Raw genomic sequence first — 14,622 nt, 5'->3', positions numbered from 1 at the left:
ACTCCTGAGGCAGCCCCACCCCTGAGACGGGCTAGACTGAAGATCAGTGAGTAAGGAAGCCAGCAAGGTCAGCATGGCCAGGCCAAGCCTTTGCTCTTGATCTAGGCACAACAGGAGCTGTGGAAGGTTCTAAGCTGATCTGCTTTGCAACACTAATGGGGGATGGCACTGGCTGCAGAGAAGGGGTGGAGCAGCCCGGAACCTGGAGGAGACTGCCAGGGAGGGATGGCGCTGCTGGCAGCCTAGACAGAGCAGCGTGGGTTGCAGACAGGCGGAGCCTGTGTGTGAGAGCTCCCTGGGAGGTGGGAATGGCAGGATAGGTAGGAGCTGGGGGGGCAACAGGAGGCGCTATGATGGGGACACAGGCGAGGCTGAGTAAGGAGAGCTGAGGGGGTTTGAGCATGTGTGGGCCTGGGACTAAGAAGCACAGTGTGGGCCATGTCATCGTGATGAGGCTCCAAAGGGGACACATCTGGCCCAATTCCCTCATGACACTCGGGTCAGAAATCATGTTTGCCAGAGCCCCCTCTCTTTGGAGTTTCCCTCCCCACAGCAGAACACAAGTGGCTTCAGGAGCACAGGGAGCTCTGTTGTGATGGGAGCCGGGAGTGGCACATGCCCTTTCCTGCTCACTACACCTGCAGAGGGAGTGGTCAGAGCCTTAGGCAGGGCCCCATGCAGGCCTGGACCCCAGGAGGTGCTCTGTGTTTTAGTTTCTTAATTTTGTTGGTGGAGTGGTGTACTGGAGGTTGAACTCAGGCCTTGCGCTTGCTAGGCAGGCACTTTACCACTTGAACCACCCCTGCAGCCCCACAACAGCAGCTCTGGCCTGGCAGCAGCCGGCTTGGCGCCAGGTACACAGCCCTTTCCACAGCACCAGCCCACGGGGCCTCCTCATTCTTATGTTGCTGTCACTCCCGCTCGTAGTTGAGAAATCTGCGTGCTGTTGCTGCAGTCACATAGCTGGAACTCAACGCAGGGCAGTGACACCAGAGCCTCTGCTGCCGCTTCTACGTCACTGGTTGAAAGTGAGGACCTCCTCGTGTACCTCCTTAATGTTGCTATTTGTCACAGTCATCAGGATCAGAAAACATTGGGTATTGACTAATCACTGCACACATTGTCTACACCAAGGCAAAAGGTCATATCATTCCTGTTAAAAGTCCAGTGTCACAGGCACATGGCAGAATGGAGTGACAGAAGACCCACAGACTCCTGTAGCCATTGGGTGCTGGTCCACGCCAGAGCTGTCAGGAATTTCAGCCACAAGCCAGGCCTACTGAAGGGCCGATGAGTATTCCTGGTCAGCAGGGAGTACTGGGAAGAGAGGTGAGAGGGCTGCTAAGCTGGGAGTATCAGGGCAAGCTGCCTGGAGTAGGAGTCTTGTGCTACCTTAGCCACAAAGGCTTGTGTGCACACTCTCCCTTCAAAAGCAGTGGCAGGCACCAAGTGAGCTGTGACTGCTGAAATAGTTTGTTCCTAGTGCATTCCCCAGATGCCTTGGTCATGGTCAAGGGGGATGGGGATCCCTGTGTACATGAATTTGAAGTTCTTCCAGAATGTGGGTCAACTGCTGACAGTTACAGGTTCTGCTGGTCAATAGTGGGGATCCATTCTGTTAGGGTACAATCCTTGAGCCAACAGTGACCAAGAGCAATGAGGTCCCACCTCAGGGAGCAGTGCCAGGGCATGAGTGACCAAGGGCCAGTTCTGTAGGAACAGGAGGAGGCTGGATGGCACGGTTCAGGGGGAGTAGACAGGAGACCTGCTTGTTATGCCATGACTCAGCGCTCACAGCGCCTGATGCTTACCGTCACAGCTCAGAACTCAGTGGTGGTTTCTGTCCAGAAGACAAGTGCCCAGGGTCAGCCAAGTGAGAAGAGGTGGGGAGGGGCTTGCCAACAGAGGGACAATGCGGGTGAGTTAGGGGAGCAGAGGCAAGCAGAGCCTGGAGCTGCCCCAGGCAGTGGACTCCATTACAAGGAGGAGAAAGGGTATCCCAGGGGCCTTGATCACATTTACATTTTACAAGATAACTCTGGCTGATATGCAAAGGGGGAAGAAGAAACAGTGCAGCCACCTGGATGGAGCTTTCCTACCTGAGAAGTCTAGTGGCAGTTCCTGTGGAGGAGGAGACATGGGGGTGCTGGGGCAGATGTGGGAGGTGGCATTGACAGGAATTGGGGCTCTGTGACTGCAGATTGGGAGGGTGGACACTGGGGCACTGTGGAGGCAGTTGGGTGGGACAAGACCCTTTTGATGTCAAGTGCCTGAGGGGCCTCAGGTGATTTGCACGTCCACAGGGAGATACCAGCACACCCTTCTTTTGCACATGGGTTCCACGCCTTGAGCCAAGGATGTAGACAGAAAAGCAGAGCCCTTCCCTCCAAGAGCTCCCTGGAAATAGGGAGAGGAACACATAAACCTTTTTTTGTTTCTGTGTGGCAGTAAGGTTTGAAGGTTTGAACTCGGGGCCTCATGCTTGCTAGGCAAGCTCTACCGTCTGAGCCACTGTGCCAGCCCTTTCTTGTGAAGGGTTTTTTCAAGATACAGTCTCGTGCTTGGGCTGCCTTTAAACCGCGATCCTCATCTCTTCCTCCTGATTAGCTAGGGTTGCAGGCCTGAGCCACCGGCGCCCAGCTCATGTTTATCTGACGTGATGTCACTGGGTGCAGCTATGGTGGAAGAGCCTGATGCAGGCTCCCCAGAGTAGGCAGCTCTTAGACTGAGACTGTTTACAAGGGCAGGCAAGCTGCTGAGATGGGAGGTCCTCTTAGATACTGCCCTTGATTACACCAGTTTCTACAATGAAAGAACAGAGTGCCTCCTGCGAGGGAGGACAGGCTGTGACAGCATGGAGGCCTCATGCTCTGGCCAGGGGCCAGAGTGGCGTTGAACACTCAGCTCTGTCCTTGGCTTATCAGGAGCTGGCAGGGCTCACACGTCTGGTCACCTTCAGCCCTGCTTCCTCACTCAGTGTCACCTTTTGTGACCTCTGAAGTCTTGGAGCAGCCCTGAGAGCTCCACGTCCTATGCTGTGTGCAGCCACACCAGGGTGGTGGGCTGAGGGGCCTTCCTCTCACTAAGATGTACCTGGAGGGTTTCTTTAGGAGAAAAGAACCTCATGTGGACTGCTGAGTTTAGGGTGGGAAGAGACGCACGCCAGCCCCAGCTCCCTTTCACTGTCTTGCCTGCAGGTCTGGCTCCCAGCCATGAAGGCCAAGGGGCTGGAGATCTCGGGAACCTTTACCCGCCAGGTGGGCTCCATCTCCATGGACCTGCAGCTGACCAACAAAGCCCTGCAGGCCATGACAGACTTTGCCATCCAGTTCAACCGCAACAGGTGAGTTCCAGGGTCAGCTGTTGAGAGCACACACTGGGCCTGCAGGAGGCTGAGGACTGTTGGACCTGGGCCCTCTTTCCTAGAGAAGTGCAGAACTCATCACTGCAGTGTTCTTGCAAGTGACCTCTTTATGTGGACTCCACAGCCTCAGGCAGTGGAGAGGGCACCTGCTCTGATTTTTGTGACATCTTTAGAAGGGGGCCAACCCACCGTGACAGGAGCTCAAGCCCCCTCTCCAGTGCCTGAGTCACTCCTGTATAGGGGAGCTGCCTACCAGCTTTCCCCGGACAGCAAAAGATAGACAGGGCCTCTGGAATAAGTGGAGGCTGCTCCAGGCTCCTCGCCCCCAAAGTCCCCACACTGTGTCCAGAGGAAGCTCGGCCGTTGGCCCTCGAGGCCAGGGCTCTCCAGGAACCAAAGCAGCCCCTCTTGATGATTCCTCTTCCTGAGCGGCTCTCCTGATGAGCAAACTGAGCCTCTAAGAAGTTGACTGAAGGGGCTGCTTCCCTGGGGAGACCCTCAGGGAGGTTGGGGCAGGTCTGCCCTTTCCTCCAGAGGGCCCAAAAGGCCACAGATGCTCTACAGATCATTAGAGGTGGTCCCTAGTGTTGTCTGAGTGGAGCCACCTGACAGCCCAGTAAGGTTGGTGCCATTCCCTCTTTTTTCTTATTTTTTTTGGTGGGATTAGGGTTGAACTCAGGGCCTCACTTAAAGCAAAGCAGGCTCTCTACTGCTTGAGCCATACCTCCAGTCCTCCCCTTTTTAATAAGTAATGATACCTAGGCTCAGAGAGGGCAAGAAGAGCCTTGCTCAGAGTTACACAGCAGGCAGTTGTGGAGCTCCCAGGAAAGCCCAGAGTGCAGAACCACCATGGAGGCCTAAGGCTCCCCACACCACCCAGGTGGGTCTGATTGGCCTCGTGGATAGAGCACAGCTGGGGTCAGGCATCTGGAGTTCTGATTCTGCTGAGAATCAGACCCTTTAGGGGCTGGGCACAAGCCTGTCCCTCTCAGAGGCTCAGCTCCCTGTCTGCATCTGGAAGATGGGATGACCTGCACCCTTCTGTGTTTGTGAGGATAGAAATCGGTGTTGCTGGCTTGGGCACACCGTTGTGACTGAAGCCTTCCAGGAGCCTGTGGCTGGAGATGTCCCACCGAGGGGGACCCTTCTAGATTGCCCATGTGCTCGGTCCTTTACCAAGAAGCAGGGCTTTTCTGACTCCTTGGCCATCATGTGATCCAGGCAGTTCTCATCCAGGCAAATGAACTCTGACTTTTGGTTGGGGACAGTCAAACCTGGGATGCAGGACATAGCAGCAGAGACCTGAATGGTGAGTTTTCAGGTCAGAAGAAGAGTATGGTCCAGGCCTCTGGTGTAAGATGCCCAGCAGAGACAGGGGCAGAGGTCAGCTTTGGCCTGCAGACAGGCTGCCTCCTGTCCACACGGTCATTGAGGATGAGGGGTTGGGTGGTTGGTAGCTTGGGCAAAGCCAGCCTGAGGCTCTGAGCTCAAGGAGCTTATCTGTCCCATGTTGGCACCCACTCCTGCGGGGGCCTTCTCTCTCCCCAGCTTTGGCCTGGCCCCCGCCGCCCCACTCCAGGTGCACGCACCACTCAGTCCCAACCAGACTGTGGAGATCTCCCTGCCTCTTAACACAGTGGGCTCAGTCATGAAGATGGAGCCTCTGAACAACCTCCAGGTGCGTAGTCCTGTCCCCAGCCCTGGGGTGGGCACTGGCCAATCCCTTGAGTCAAGAGGAGATGAAGAGGTCACATGAGAGATCCTGCTTGGGGATGCCTTTCCTTGGGCCTCAGAGACTGACCAGGGTCCCCGTGCTTAGGTGGCTGTGAAGAACAACATTGATGTCTTCTACTTCAGTACCTTGTACCCTCTGCATGTCCTGTTTGTGGAGGATGGGAAGATGGGTGAGTCCTAAAGGGGCCCTGGGTCTTGCCGTGGGGCTGCAGCTCAGGAACCAGGCCAGGTAGAGCCTCTGCCAAGAATGAGCTCAGTGGCCTTGCCGACAATGGACACCAGCTCTAGTGCCACACGGGAGCTGTCCCGAGGGCTCTGCCGCTCGTCCTTCACCTTGTCCCTCGGGCTACAGGAACCAGGTCATGCCAAGTGCTCATGTTTGTGCCAGGGCCACAACCCCAAGAAGGCTTCAGGGATGGCTGAGTTATATGTGGAGCAGAGCACGTCCCTTACCACAGAGCCCTGTGAGGCAGGCGGCCCCCACCGAGCTGGCTGTGTGGGGCCTGGGGAGGAGAAGGGCAGATGGGTGGGAAGGGAGGAGAACGGGCTGAGGGTTCACTCGGGGAAGTGGTGGCGGGGGGGGGGCATGCAGGAGCCGGTACTTGTGCCTGTGCTCGGTTTACAGGTGGCACTGGAGACAAGATGTTTCCTGCCACATCCTGCTGAGGGGCTGTGACTCATCCGCACCCCTCACCCTGCAGACAGGCAGATGTTCCTGGCCACATGGAAAGACATTCCCAATGAGAATGAAGCCCAGTTCCAGATCAGAGACTGCCCCCTCAGTGCGGGTGAGGATGCCCAGTCCCATGATCCATGCTGGCCCTGGCATGTCCCTGCCCCTGCCCCTGCTGACTGCAGGCCGTCTAACCCGCAGAGGCCGTGAGCAGCAAGCTGCAGAACAGCAACATCTTCACCATCGCCAAGAGGACCGTGGAGGGCCAGGATATGCTCTACCAGTCCCTGAAACTGACCAACAGCATCTGGGTGCTGGCGGAGCTGCGGATCCAGCCAGGCAACCCCAGCTTCACGGTGAGTGCCCCCGCACCTGGCACCTTGCCACACTGTCCTGCCTCCTGCTCCTCCAGGCTGGCCAGTGACTCTGATGGAGGTCATTGTGCTAAACGCCCCTTTGAGCCTGGTGTGAATGAAAGTCAGTTTTGCCCCTGAGTGGCACCTTTCTAGAAACTTCCAGCTCAACCCCAGCAAGTTTCTCCCAGCTGGAAAGTGACATTGCTTGGGCACAGGCCCTGACCCTGCTGCCTTGTGGGCGCCTGAGTACCTAGCCTGGAGTCAGATCCATGATTCCTGGACTTGAGTTAGACCTGTTGAGATAGCTGCTGGGGGTGCCTGGTCTTCCTGGGGCTGTGGTGCTGTTCTCAGGCCCAGAGAACACCAGCACCCTGAGTCTGGCAGGTGTTGCCCTTGGACACCACCTCCCTGGGCCCCACTGGTGGCTGTGGCATTAGTGGGTGGGGCTGCAGTGGTGGCTTTGGTGGTGGTAATTTCCGTCTCCCTGTTTGGTTGCTGCTGGTGCACCGTGCTGCAGGACTTGGAGGTTAGCACATGGCTTTTCTCTTTCTCTTCCCTCTGTCCACCCAGCCATATTGCACATGCCTGTCTCTTGGCCTAGCTTCACCTAGCTGCTCCCAAAGCTGAGTAGGCGCGCATGCAGGCTGCTGATGCCCTGGTGCTTTCCATCCACTCCCACACGCAGTGTGCACAGAACTCCCTGCTTCCTAATTGCACCCTCAGAACTGGTGCTTTTGAGTAGAACGGGTGGCTGGCCTCTCTGCCCCTGCCTGAATCCCAGGGCTCAGACCTCAGCACTGAGGCAGAGTCTCAGGAACCTATGCAAGACACCCAGGAGCAAGCCCAGCCCTTTGCTCCCTAATGTTTGCCTGTCATGCTTGGCCCTGAGGACCTCAGACCAACCTCCAGGGGATCTGGGGAGGCCACACACAGCAGGGTGGAGACCAGGCACTCCTGGCAGCCTCAGGCCTGTGAGTCACGCTGCCTGCCACCGGGGCTCTGGTGGTGGGGCTGACAGCAGGTGTGTGGGCTGCAAGTATATTTGGTACCCACCCGACTGGCTGTGATGGCCACCCCCTCTGCTTTCCCTCACATCTGCCCCAGCTGCAGCTGCCACCTTGCCACGTGTGCCTGCACGCGCTTTCTATCCGGTGCCCGCATTCTTTCCCTCCCCTCGCCTGACTTCCTGCAGAGCCAGGGATGAGCTCCCTGCCCTCTTTTCCCACAGCTGTCCCTTAAGTGCCGAGCGCCAGAGGTTTCCCAGCATGTGTACCAGGCCTACGAGATCATCCTAAAGAACTGAGCCCTTCCTGCACCTGCTCCAGCCTCTGCCAGCCCCATCCAGGAGTCCCTGGGGGTGGCAGAGCCGCCTTCTCACAGGAGGGGCTGGCTTTGGCTCCTGACCAGCAGGCAGTCCCTGATCCTGATCTCAGGGTCCACTGGGGTTCTCAGTGCAGGGATACCCCCTCCTGAGCTGGAATCTTAGTGCACCCTATGCTCTGGGGGGCCCCTCCTCCATTGCTGCTCTGCTGACACGTGGCGTCAGGTGAGGAGAGAACCAAAGGCAACAGCCAGAGCAGCAGCAGCAGCTGGGCAGCAGGCCAGAGTCGTCATCCTCCTGCCCTGTCACCACCTCGAGCCTGTTCTGGGTGTGTGTGGGGGGCCCCTGGGTAGCAGAGCTGCTATCAGGCTGGAGGTGGTAGCAGGAGCAGAGCGGAACCAGGAGGAGCCCTGCACCACCATCCATACTGATGGGCCAGGTGATCACAGCCAGGCAGGAGCCCTGAGCCTGCCCTGGCTCCCGCTCCCGCTCCCACCCCCTCCTGAGGACGGTCATGCCTACCCATACATTCCTTGCTGTACCCTCAGCGAGTTCCGGGCTCTTGGAGCAGAGATGGGGTGAGGCTGAGACAACAGGTGTGCGTCTAGTGTCCACTGTCCTCCCCAGCCCCATCTGGCTGACAGCACGTTAGGTTCTTCTGTCACTGCTGTTTGATAATAAAGAGATTCTGCTTTTGGCAATCACTGATGCCTCTTTCCCTCCACAAAGGTGAGAATGGAGACAGCCCCTGAGGGGCAGGGATGGTGTCTGACCTCCGCAGTAACCATATCTAATACATACACATAGAAAATATATATTGTATGCTTAGTTTTATCTTCAGGAAGAGAATGAATGAAAATGACAGTATCAGTCGTGTCCCTGGCCACTGGGTCAGGTCCTGAGGCTCTCTGGGCTCTGGTTCTGGGTTGGAGCTGTGTGCCTGGCTGTGGCTCCCCAAGGCACCTCTCCTGCCATTGATCCCACACATGTGCTGTGTCACGATGATACTGACTGTCCCTTTGGGATTTTCCCAGCTTCTTGCCTTCTGAGAGGCTCCAGGAGCAGCAGGAAAGACTTAAGGCCAGGGGTGGAGGTGGGCGGGGGGGCAGCCACCACAGAAGACCCTGGCACTGGCCTGGCTTCCCAGAGCTGCCTCCTGGCCGGGCTGGTAGGGGAAGAAGGGTACAGTCTGTTTCTTAGGGATGGGCACTGGGACCCCTGGCCCCCTTCAGCCCAGCTGCGCCACCTGTTCTGTCTCTGTTCCGCCCCACACCCTGCCCACCTCAGACACTGCTGCTCCACCGATGCCCACCTGTGTCTCGCTGGGCATCTCCACTGCCCCACCTTGGCTGTGGTGTTGCAGTGTTGCCCTGCAAAGCATAAGAGTCCAGAGCCAGCCGAGGCTCTTGATGGCACAACCCTACTTCCAGCCTCACCTGGCAGTCTAGGCTCAAAAGGTCCCAGGCATACACAGCTGCTGGAACCGGAAAAGCAGGGGGGTGCACCCTAGCCTCCCCCAACCCAGATGCCCTGAGTGCACTCCCTGTCAGCTGCAGGGGTTACCACCACCCCTAGCCAGCAGCCTCCATCTGGGGGCCTCATGGGCCCTCCTGTTCTACCTTCCACCCAGGCTGGGAGAGTGGAAGTGTAGCATGGCTGCTTGCCTGGAGGATGGTGGGCAAACAGAGGCCCGAGACAAATGACCTGGCCAAGGACAGCTGACAGGCAAGGTAGGCTGGCCTGTCAGGATGGAGGGTGTGGACCATCACCAGACACCTTGGGTCACCCTCCTGATTCAGTCTGCCCACACCTCAGGTGCTTATGGACAGGACCTTACCCTGCTTCTGCCCTTGTCCAGGCACACATGGCAAGATGGGACTAGCACCATGCACGTGTGGCTCACGCCTGTAATCCTAGCTACTTGGGAGGCTGAGATCAGGAGGATCACCGTTTGAGGCCAGACCAGGCAACTAGTTCTCGAGACCCCCAGCTCCAAAATAAGCAGAGCAAAATGGACTGGAGGAGTGGCTCAAGGGGTAGTGCACTTACTTTGCAAGTGTGGAGCCCTGAACTCAAACCCCAGTCCCACCAAAAAAAATTTATAACACATGCACTGTCAGCCTGCTACTTAGATTTTTTTTTTTTTAATTGCTGTGGGTTGAACTTGGCCTTACCCAGTGGCTCATGACTGAGCCATGTCCCCAGTGCATGTTGCTGTGTTTACCTGGACCATAATTCCAGAGCTCTTTTCCTTCCCTGGCAGTACAAACTGACCCACTTCTGTGTTCATCAGGTGGACAGGCCACCACGAGCCAGTCCCTGCTGCTGGGCGGACATTCAGTCATCTTTGAGTCCCCGCAGTGCTCCCCAGGGCATCCCTGCTCACATCAAGTTTACATTTTAAATTGTGGTTCTTGTCAGATGTGGTACTGCAGGCCTGTAATCCCAGCACTCAGGAGTCTGGGGCAGGAAGGATCACAAATTTGAGACCAGCCTGGGCTCCATAGTGAGATCCTGACTCAAAACAGCTAAAGATGGAGGGCGGGAAGAAAAAAATTATAGTTCTAGGGCTTAGAGGTACAGTTCGTGCTTGCCCTGAGTTCAATCCCCAGCACTGCCAAAAACAGTGAAAATCCTTAGGCTTGGTGCGTAGTTTAAGTGGGCAAAGCAGAAGCAAGGCCCTGAGTTCAAACCCTGGTATCTTCTTAGCCCCACTCCCAAAAACATAAAAATCCTTGTGCCCATTTCTCTCCCCACTGTGACTGTCCAAACAGTGTCAAGTGCTTTTTTCTTATACACAAACGGTAAGGTGGAGCTGGACACTGTGGCTCACACCTGTAATCCCAGCTACTCAGCAGGTAGAGATCAGGAGGATCGAGGTTCAAAGTTAGCCCTGGGCAAATGGTTTGCGAGACCCTATCTGGAAAAAAAAAAAACATCACGAGAGCTGGTGGAGTGGCTCAAGGTGTAGGCCCTGAGTTCAAGCCCCAGTACCGAAAACAATAAATAATAATTATAATAAAAAGATACTTTGCAGAGAGAGCCCTGTGCCTTTTTCAGACTGTTGTGTGGTTTTCCATTCAACAAAGGAAGAGCCATCTTGAACCAGCCCCAGCGACAAGCAGAGTTGTCACAAGGTGTTCCTAGTGCAGCTGTCCTGCCAAGAGTCCTGTTTTAGAGCCCGTGCAGACAACTGAGACAGGAGAGAAATGGCATTTTTCCTGGGCTTTAAATGTGCCTCTTACCAAGCGCCAGTGGCTCACGCCTGTAATCCTAGCTACTTGGGAGGCTCAGATCAGGAGAATCATGGTTTGAGGCCAGGCCGGATAAACAGTTTTCGAGACCCCATCTCCAATATAACCAGTGCAAAATGGACTGCAGGCGTGGCTCAGGTGGCAGAGCGCCTGCTTTGCAAGCACAAAGCCCTGAGTTCAAATCCCAGTCCCACCAAAAATAAATAGGTCAAATAAGCCTCTTTTCGTGAGTTTTTTGAGTTATTGGTTCTGGGCCTCCTGATCTGCCATCCGCCTTGTTTTGCAGTGGGTTTTATGTAATTTTGTTTTGCTCTTTTCTTCCTGGTAGTTGTCTGATCTCAGCGTTAGCCTTGCCCTCCTGCTCCATCTGACTGTGTGGGAATGAGGTAAGGACTCACTTTCCCTTTCCCCTGATGGTACCCAGCCACCTCTACCATCTCTTGAATTAGTCATCTCCCCACAGACCTCCGGAGCCATTTTTATCATGCACTAAGTTTTCACCTATATTTGGGTGTTTTTCTGGATTCTGTTTTGTACCAGGGCATTTCACTATTCACTGGGTTCTGTGTTTTGCAAAAAGTACTTTTTATGTTTTCATAACTTAGGGAGCCCTCTTTACCATCTGAACCTTACAACTAGTTTGTGGGTTAAAAGGCACCAGTGGCTCATGGCTGTAGTCCCAGCTACTTGGGAGGCTGAGATCAGGAGGATCCAGGTTCAAGGCCAGGCCCTGTAAATAGTTCGAGAGACCCCATCTCCAAAACAACCAGAGCAAAATGTGTGGTTCCAGCACTAGAACACTTGCTTTGCGACTGCAAAGGCTTGAGTTCAAACTGCAGTTCCACCAAAAAATAAAAATAAAACATAAATTGATGGGTTTTTTGGTTTGGGTCACATCAAATGTTTGTATTCAGTCATGTAGAATTGGTATCTTTTTTATTTTTTATTTACTTATTTTGCGGTACTGGGACTTAAACTCAGGGTCTACACCTTGAGCCACTCCACCAGCCCTTTTCTGTGTTGGATGTTTTGGAGATAGGGTCTTGAGAACTATTTGCCCGAGCTGTGATCCTGATCTCTGCCTCCTGAGTAGCTGGGATTACAGGCGTGAGCCACCAGCTCATTCAGATGGTTTTAGAAACCAAGCTCCAAGGCCAGATGTGCTTGTTCCTACTGGTTTGTCACTTTGTGGTCCTCTCAGCTGACAGGTAGAAGACGCGTGCATGCTTCACCATGTGGAAGTGGAGCTGTATGTACCAGTTTTTCTCCCCAGCCTCACTTGACTGTCTGGTTTTTCTCATTGTGTCATCTTCCTGCATCCCACAACACCTCTGTGAAGTCTGGTCCATCATCCCCTGTAGAGCGACGGAAACTGGGAGTTTCCCGACGCCCCTGGGAGGAAGGGTTCAAACCCAAAAGGTCCCCCGTCAGAGGTCTGTACTGCCTTCTTGTGTCCTGAGAGCTGTGAGACCAGGGCTGGTCCTCAGGAGGCTGACCAGGCTCGTTATATGGGGTCACAATAGTGACAGGGTGGCTCCAGGCATCTGAGCAGTAGTGGACCCTCCAGGGCCCAAGGAGGTGAGTGACTACCAGGACAAGTGGTGTGGAACCATGATTTAATGGTGAGACAGACCACAGACCACAGTTCACAGTCAGAAGCGTGAGCCAGACAGCTGACCCCGAGAACCTGGGGAAAGGCCTCCTGGGACCTGATGCAGTCTGGGTGTTTGACCCCAGAAGGGAAAGGGCCAGAACCAGGCCATCTGGGAAGAGGCCATGAGCAAAGGTCAGTGGTGGGCTGGATGTCCCCCTGCCCAAGGTCACCTGCCTCCCAGCACGCTCCACTGTCTGGGCTCTGATCCCTCTGGGTCCAGCTGAGCTCCCGGTCCCCAGCCCCTCTCAGCCCCACCACCTCCCAGGCCTGAGCCAGCCCAGCCAGGCTTCTGTCTCCATCTGTCTGGACCTGGCTGCATGTCTGTCTCCCTCACAAGCCATAGCAGGCAGGAGCATCCGGCTTGGCTACTGTGAATTTGGTGGGTCGTCCCTGAACACTGGATGGGGCCGGGAGGCCCTGGGGAACGGGGATAGGGCTGGTGCAGCAGGTAGCGCCCCACAGCCCTTCTTTAGGGGAGGAGAGAGGAGCAATGAGAAACCCCAGTTGCAGAGCTGCCCACCCATCGCAGCCCAACTCACCCCAAGGGCTCCAGCTGACCCCTCCTGATATCCCTCTGGCCCCTGGGCCCAGGTGAACCAGGTTTTTCAGAAAGTCAGGCTCAGGGGAAGAGGGCACTGTTAGGAAAAAAACAAAACAAAAAGCAAAGACATTTTCCAGAGAATTCAGAGCTGGTCCCAACCCTCCCCCCGCCACCGGACCTGCTGCATGCTAACAGAGAAGGGGGCTGACTTTATTTCCAGCCTGCTTCTTTCCCAAAGAGAGAGAAACAGCTCACAGAACGCACAACCCTGAACACTTTAAAATGCAAGAGGGGAAAATAAGGTGAAAGTGAACGTTGTGGCAGGAAAGAGAGGAAGCCAGGCCTCCCCACTCGCTAACCTCAAAACCTAGACCACTGGAGAAGGGACCTCCGAGCTTCCTAGTGGCTCAGGAGAGGAAGGAAAGCATACCCAGGCCCCTGGTCCAGTCTGGGGAAAACGACACATTCAGTGTTTGAGAAACGTCCACCAGTTGCTACCACCTGCTTCTTTCTGGAGGCACCTGCTCCCTGCTCCCTCAGTTTCCCCAGGAATGCTCAGTGCTCTCACAGATGACTTCTAGGACCATTTTTTTGGGGGCGGTGGGAGGGGAAGATTTGTTGAGGGGATGAATTAATGAAACCTTTGATCACTGCAGAAATTCTGGGCCTTTCAGAATTTGGGTGTTCCATACCTGGGGAGAGTGGAAATGTGAGCGGCCCCCCGCCATAGTAGGGGGAAGGGGTAGGGGATGGGGGCTGGGCAAACCCAGTCTTTCCAGTGGGGGCCCCTCGGGGAAAGGGCAGACCTGGGAGGGTGGTTTGGATGTTGCACCCCTTTGACGGACACTCCAGTCACAGACCCCTGCAGGACACATGGCCTCAGCAGTGACCCAAGGTGACGTCAGCCACTTTCTGCATCTTTCTGTATTTATTCACCTCTGGCTTAGGTGCCTCCTGGTCCCCACTTCCCTTCCAGGATGGCCATGCACCCCTGAGGGTGGCCGGGGCCTCAGAAGGGACCTGCAGGCTTCTCACCTGGGAGGCTCCAGTCTCCTGCCTCAGTTTCCCCTCTTTTCCCTGTCCTACTAGGTTGGAGCTGAAGGTTCAAGGATGCTGCTTAGAAAAGGAGTAGGTCCTGCGTTTGATGGATGGAGGACAGAGACACAGCGCAGTGCGGCCATTGTCCAAGGTCACACGGCCGGGACCCGGGGCGACCTGTGTCCAGAGCCAGGGACAGTGGCAGGCAGGAGCCCGCTTGGGGCCAGCGGTGTCTGGAGAGGGTGGGTCGGGAAGGGGCTTGTATTTTGGAGAGGGTACCAGGAGCGCGGGACTCTAAGGGCCATGAGGCCCCCTCTGCCCGGGGTCCCTGTCCTCGGGTCACCGTCCTGCGACCCCCTCGGGGAGGGGCGTCCCGAGTGGGGGGAGGGGAGGCCCAGGAAGGGGGGTAGGGCGGTTACCTCATCGCCGCCTCCGGAGCCCTGCTCGCTCTGTCGCTCGCTCGCTCTCCTCTCGCTCGCTCGCTCGCTCCAGCGGCGACTCCGGGCGCCGGGGCGACAGAAGGACAGAGGGACCGAGACACTGCTGCGTTTGGACCTCGGGGCCCCACGTTGCCGGCCGCGCCTGCGCCTGGTCGGATTCTCCCCGGAGCCTCGGCGCCCGCCGGAGCCTCGGCGCCCGCCACCCCGCCACCTCCCGCCACCCCGCCACCTCCCGCCACCGCGCCAC

General features: G+C 56.2%; 1 protein-coding gene, 1 long non-coding RNA gene and 1 other non-coding gene across 10 annotated transcripts in view; 2 read left to right on the top strand and 1 right to left on the bottom strand.

Annotated features, from left to right (window-relative positions):
* Window positions 1-8,152, top strand: part of Ap1b1 (adaptor related protein complex 1 subunit beta 1) — a 49,867-nt gene extending 41,715 nt beyond the window's left edge. For all 5 annotated transcript variants that reach the window (XM_074061113.1, XM_074061112.1, XM_074061109.1 and 2 more), the window contains 6 exons: window positions 3,198-3,343; window positions 4,913-5,042; window positions 5,184-5,268; window positions 5,800-5,886; window positions 5,973-6,127; window positions 7,356-8,152. In XM_074061113.1, coding sequence (XP_073917214.1) covers window positions 3,198-3,343; window positions 4,913-5,042; window positions 5,184-5,268; window positions 5,800-5,886; window positions 5,973-6,127; window positions 7,356-7,430 — 678 coding nt within the window. In that variant the 3' untranslated portion in view covers window positions 7,431-8,152. The remainder of the gene's footprint in view (window positions 1-3,197; window positions 3,344-4,912; window positions 5,043-5,183; window positions 5,269-5,799; window positions 5,887-5,972; window positions 6,128-7,355) is intronic.
* On the top strand, window positions 3,756-3,852 carry LOC141419129 (small nucleolar RNA SNORD125). Its single transcript, XR_012443789.1, has one exon. It is a non-coding gene; the product is annotated as a small nucleolar RNA SNORD125 (small nucleolar RNA).
* A 2,981-nt stretch (window positions 8,153-11,133) lies between the features above and the next one.
* On the bottom strand, window positions 11,134-14,536 carry LOC141418879 (uncharacterized). Of its 4 annotated transcripts, none has more exons than XR_012443542.1 (3): window positions 14,355-14,536; window positions 12,896-12,991; window positions 11,134-12,094 (listed from the first exon to the last, which is right to left on the bottom strand). It is a non-coding gene; the product is annotated as an uncharacterized lncRNA (long non-coding RNA). The 4 variants fall into 4 exon arrangements; XR_012443543.1 differs by having other exon boundaries at window positions 11,134-12,057; XR_012443541.1 differs by lacking the exon at window positions 11,134-12,094 and adding an exon at window positions 12,305-12,465.
* Window positions 14,537-14,622: the final 86 nt, after the last annotated feature.

This window comes from Castor canadensis, chromosome 18, assembly GCF_047511655.1.
Source record: "Castor canadensis chromosome 18, mCasCan1.hap1v2, whole genome shotgun sequence".
In the NCBI taxonomy this organism is placed as follows: Eukaryota; Metazoa; Chordata; class Mammalia; order Rodentia; family Castoridae; genus Castor; species Castor canadensis.
This window is presented reverse-complemented; position numbering and strand designations above follow the sequence as displayed.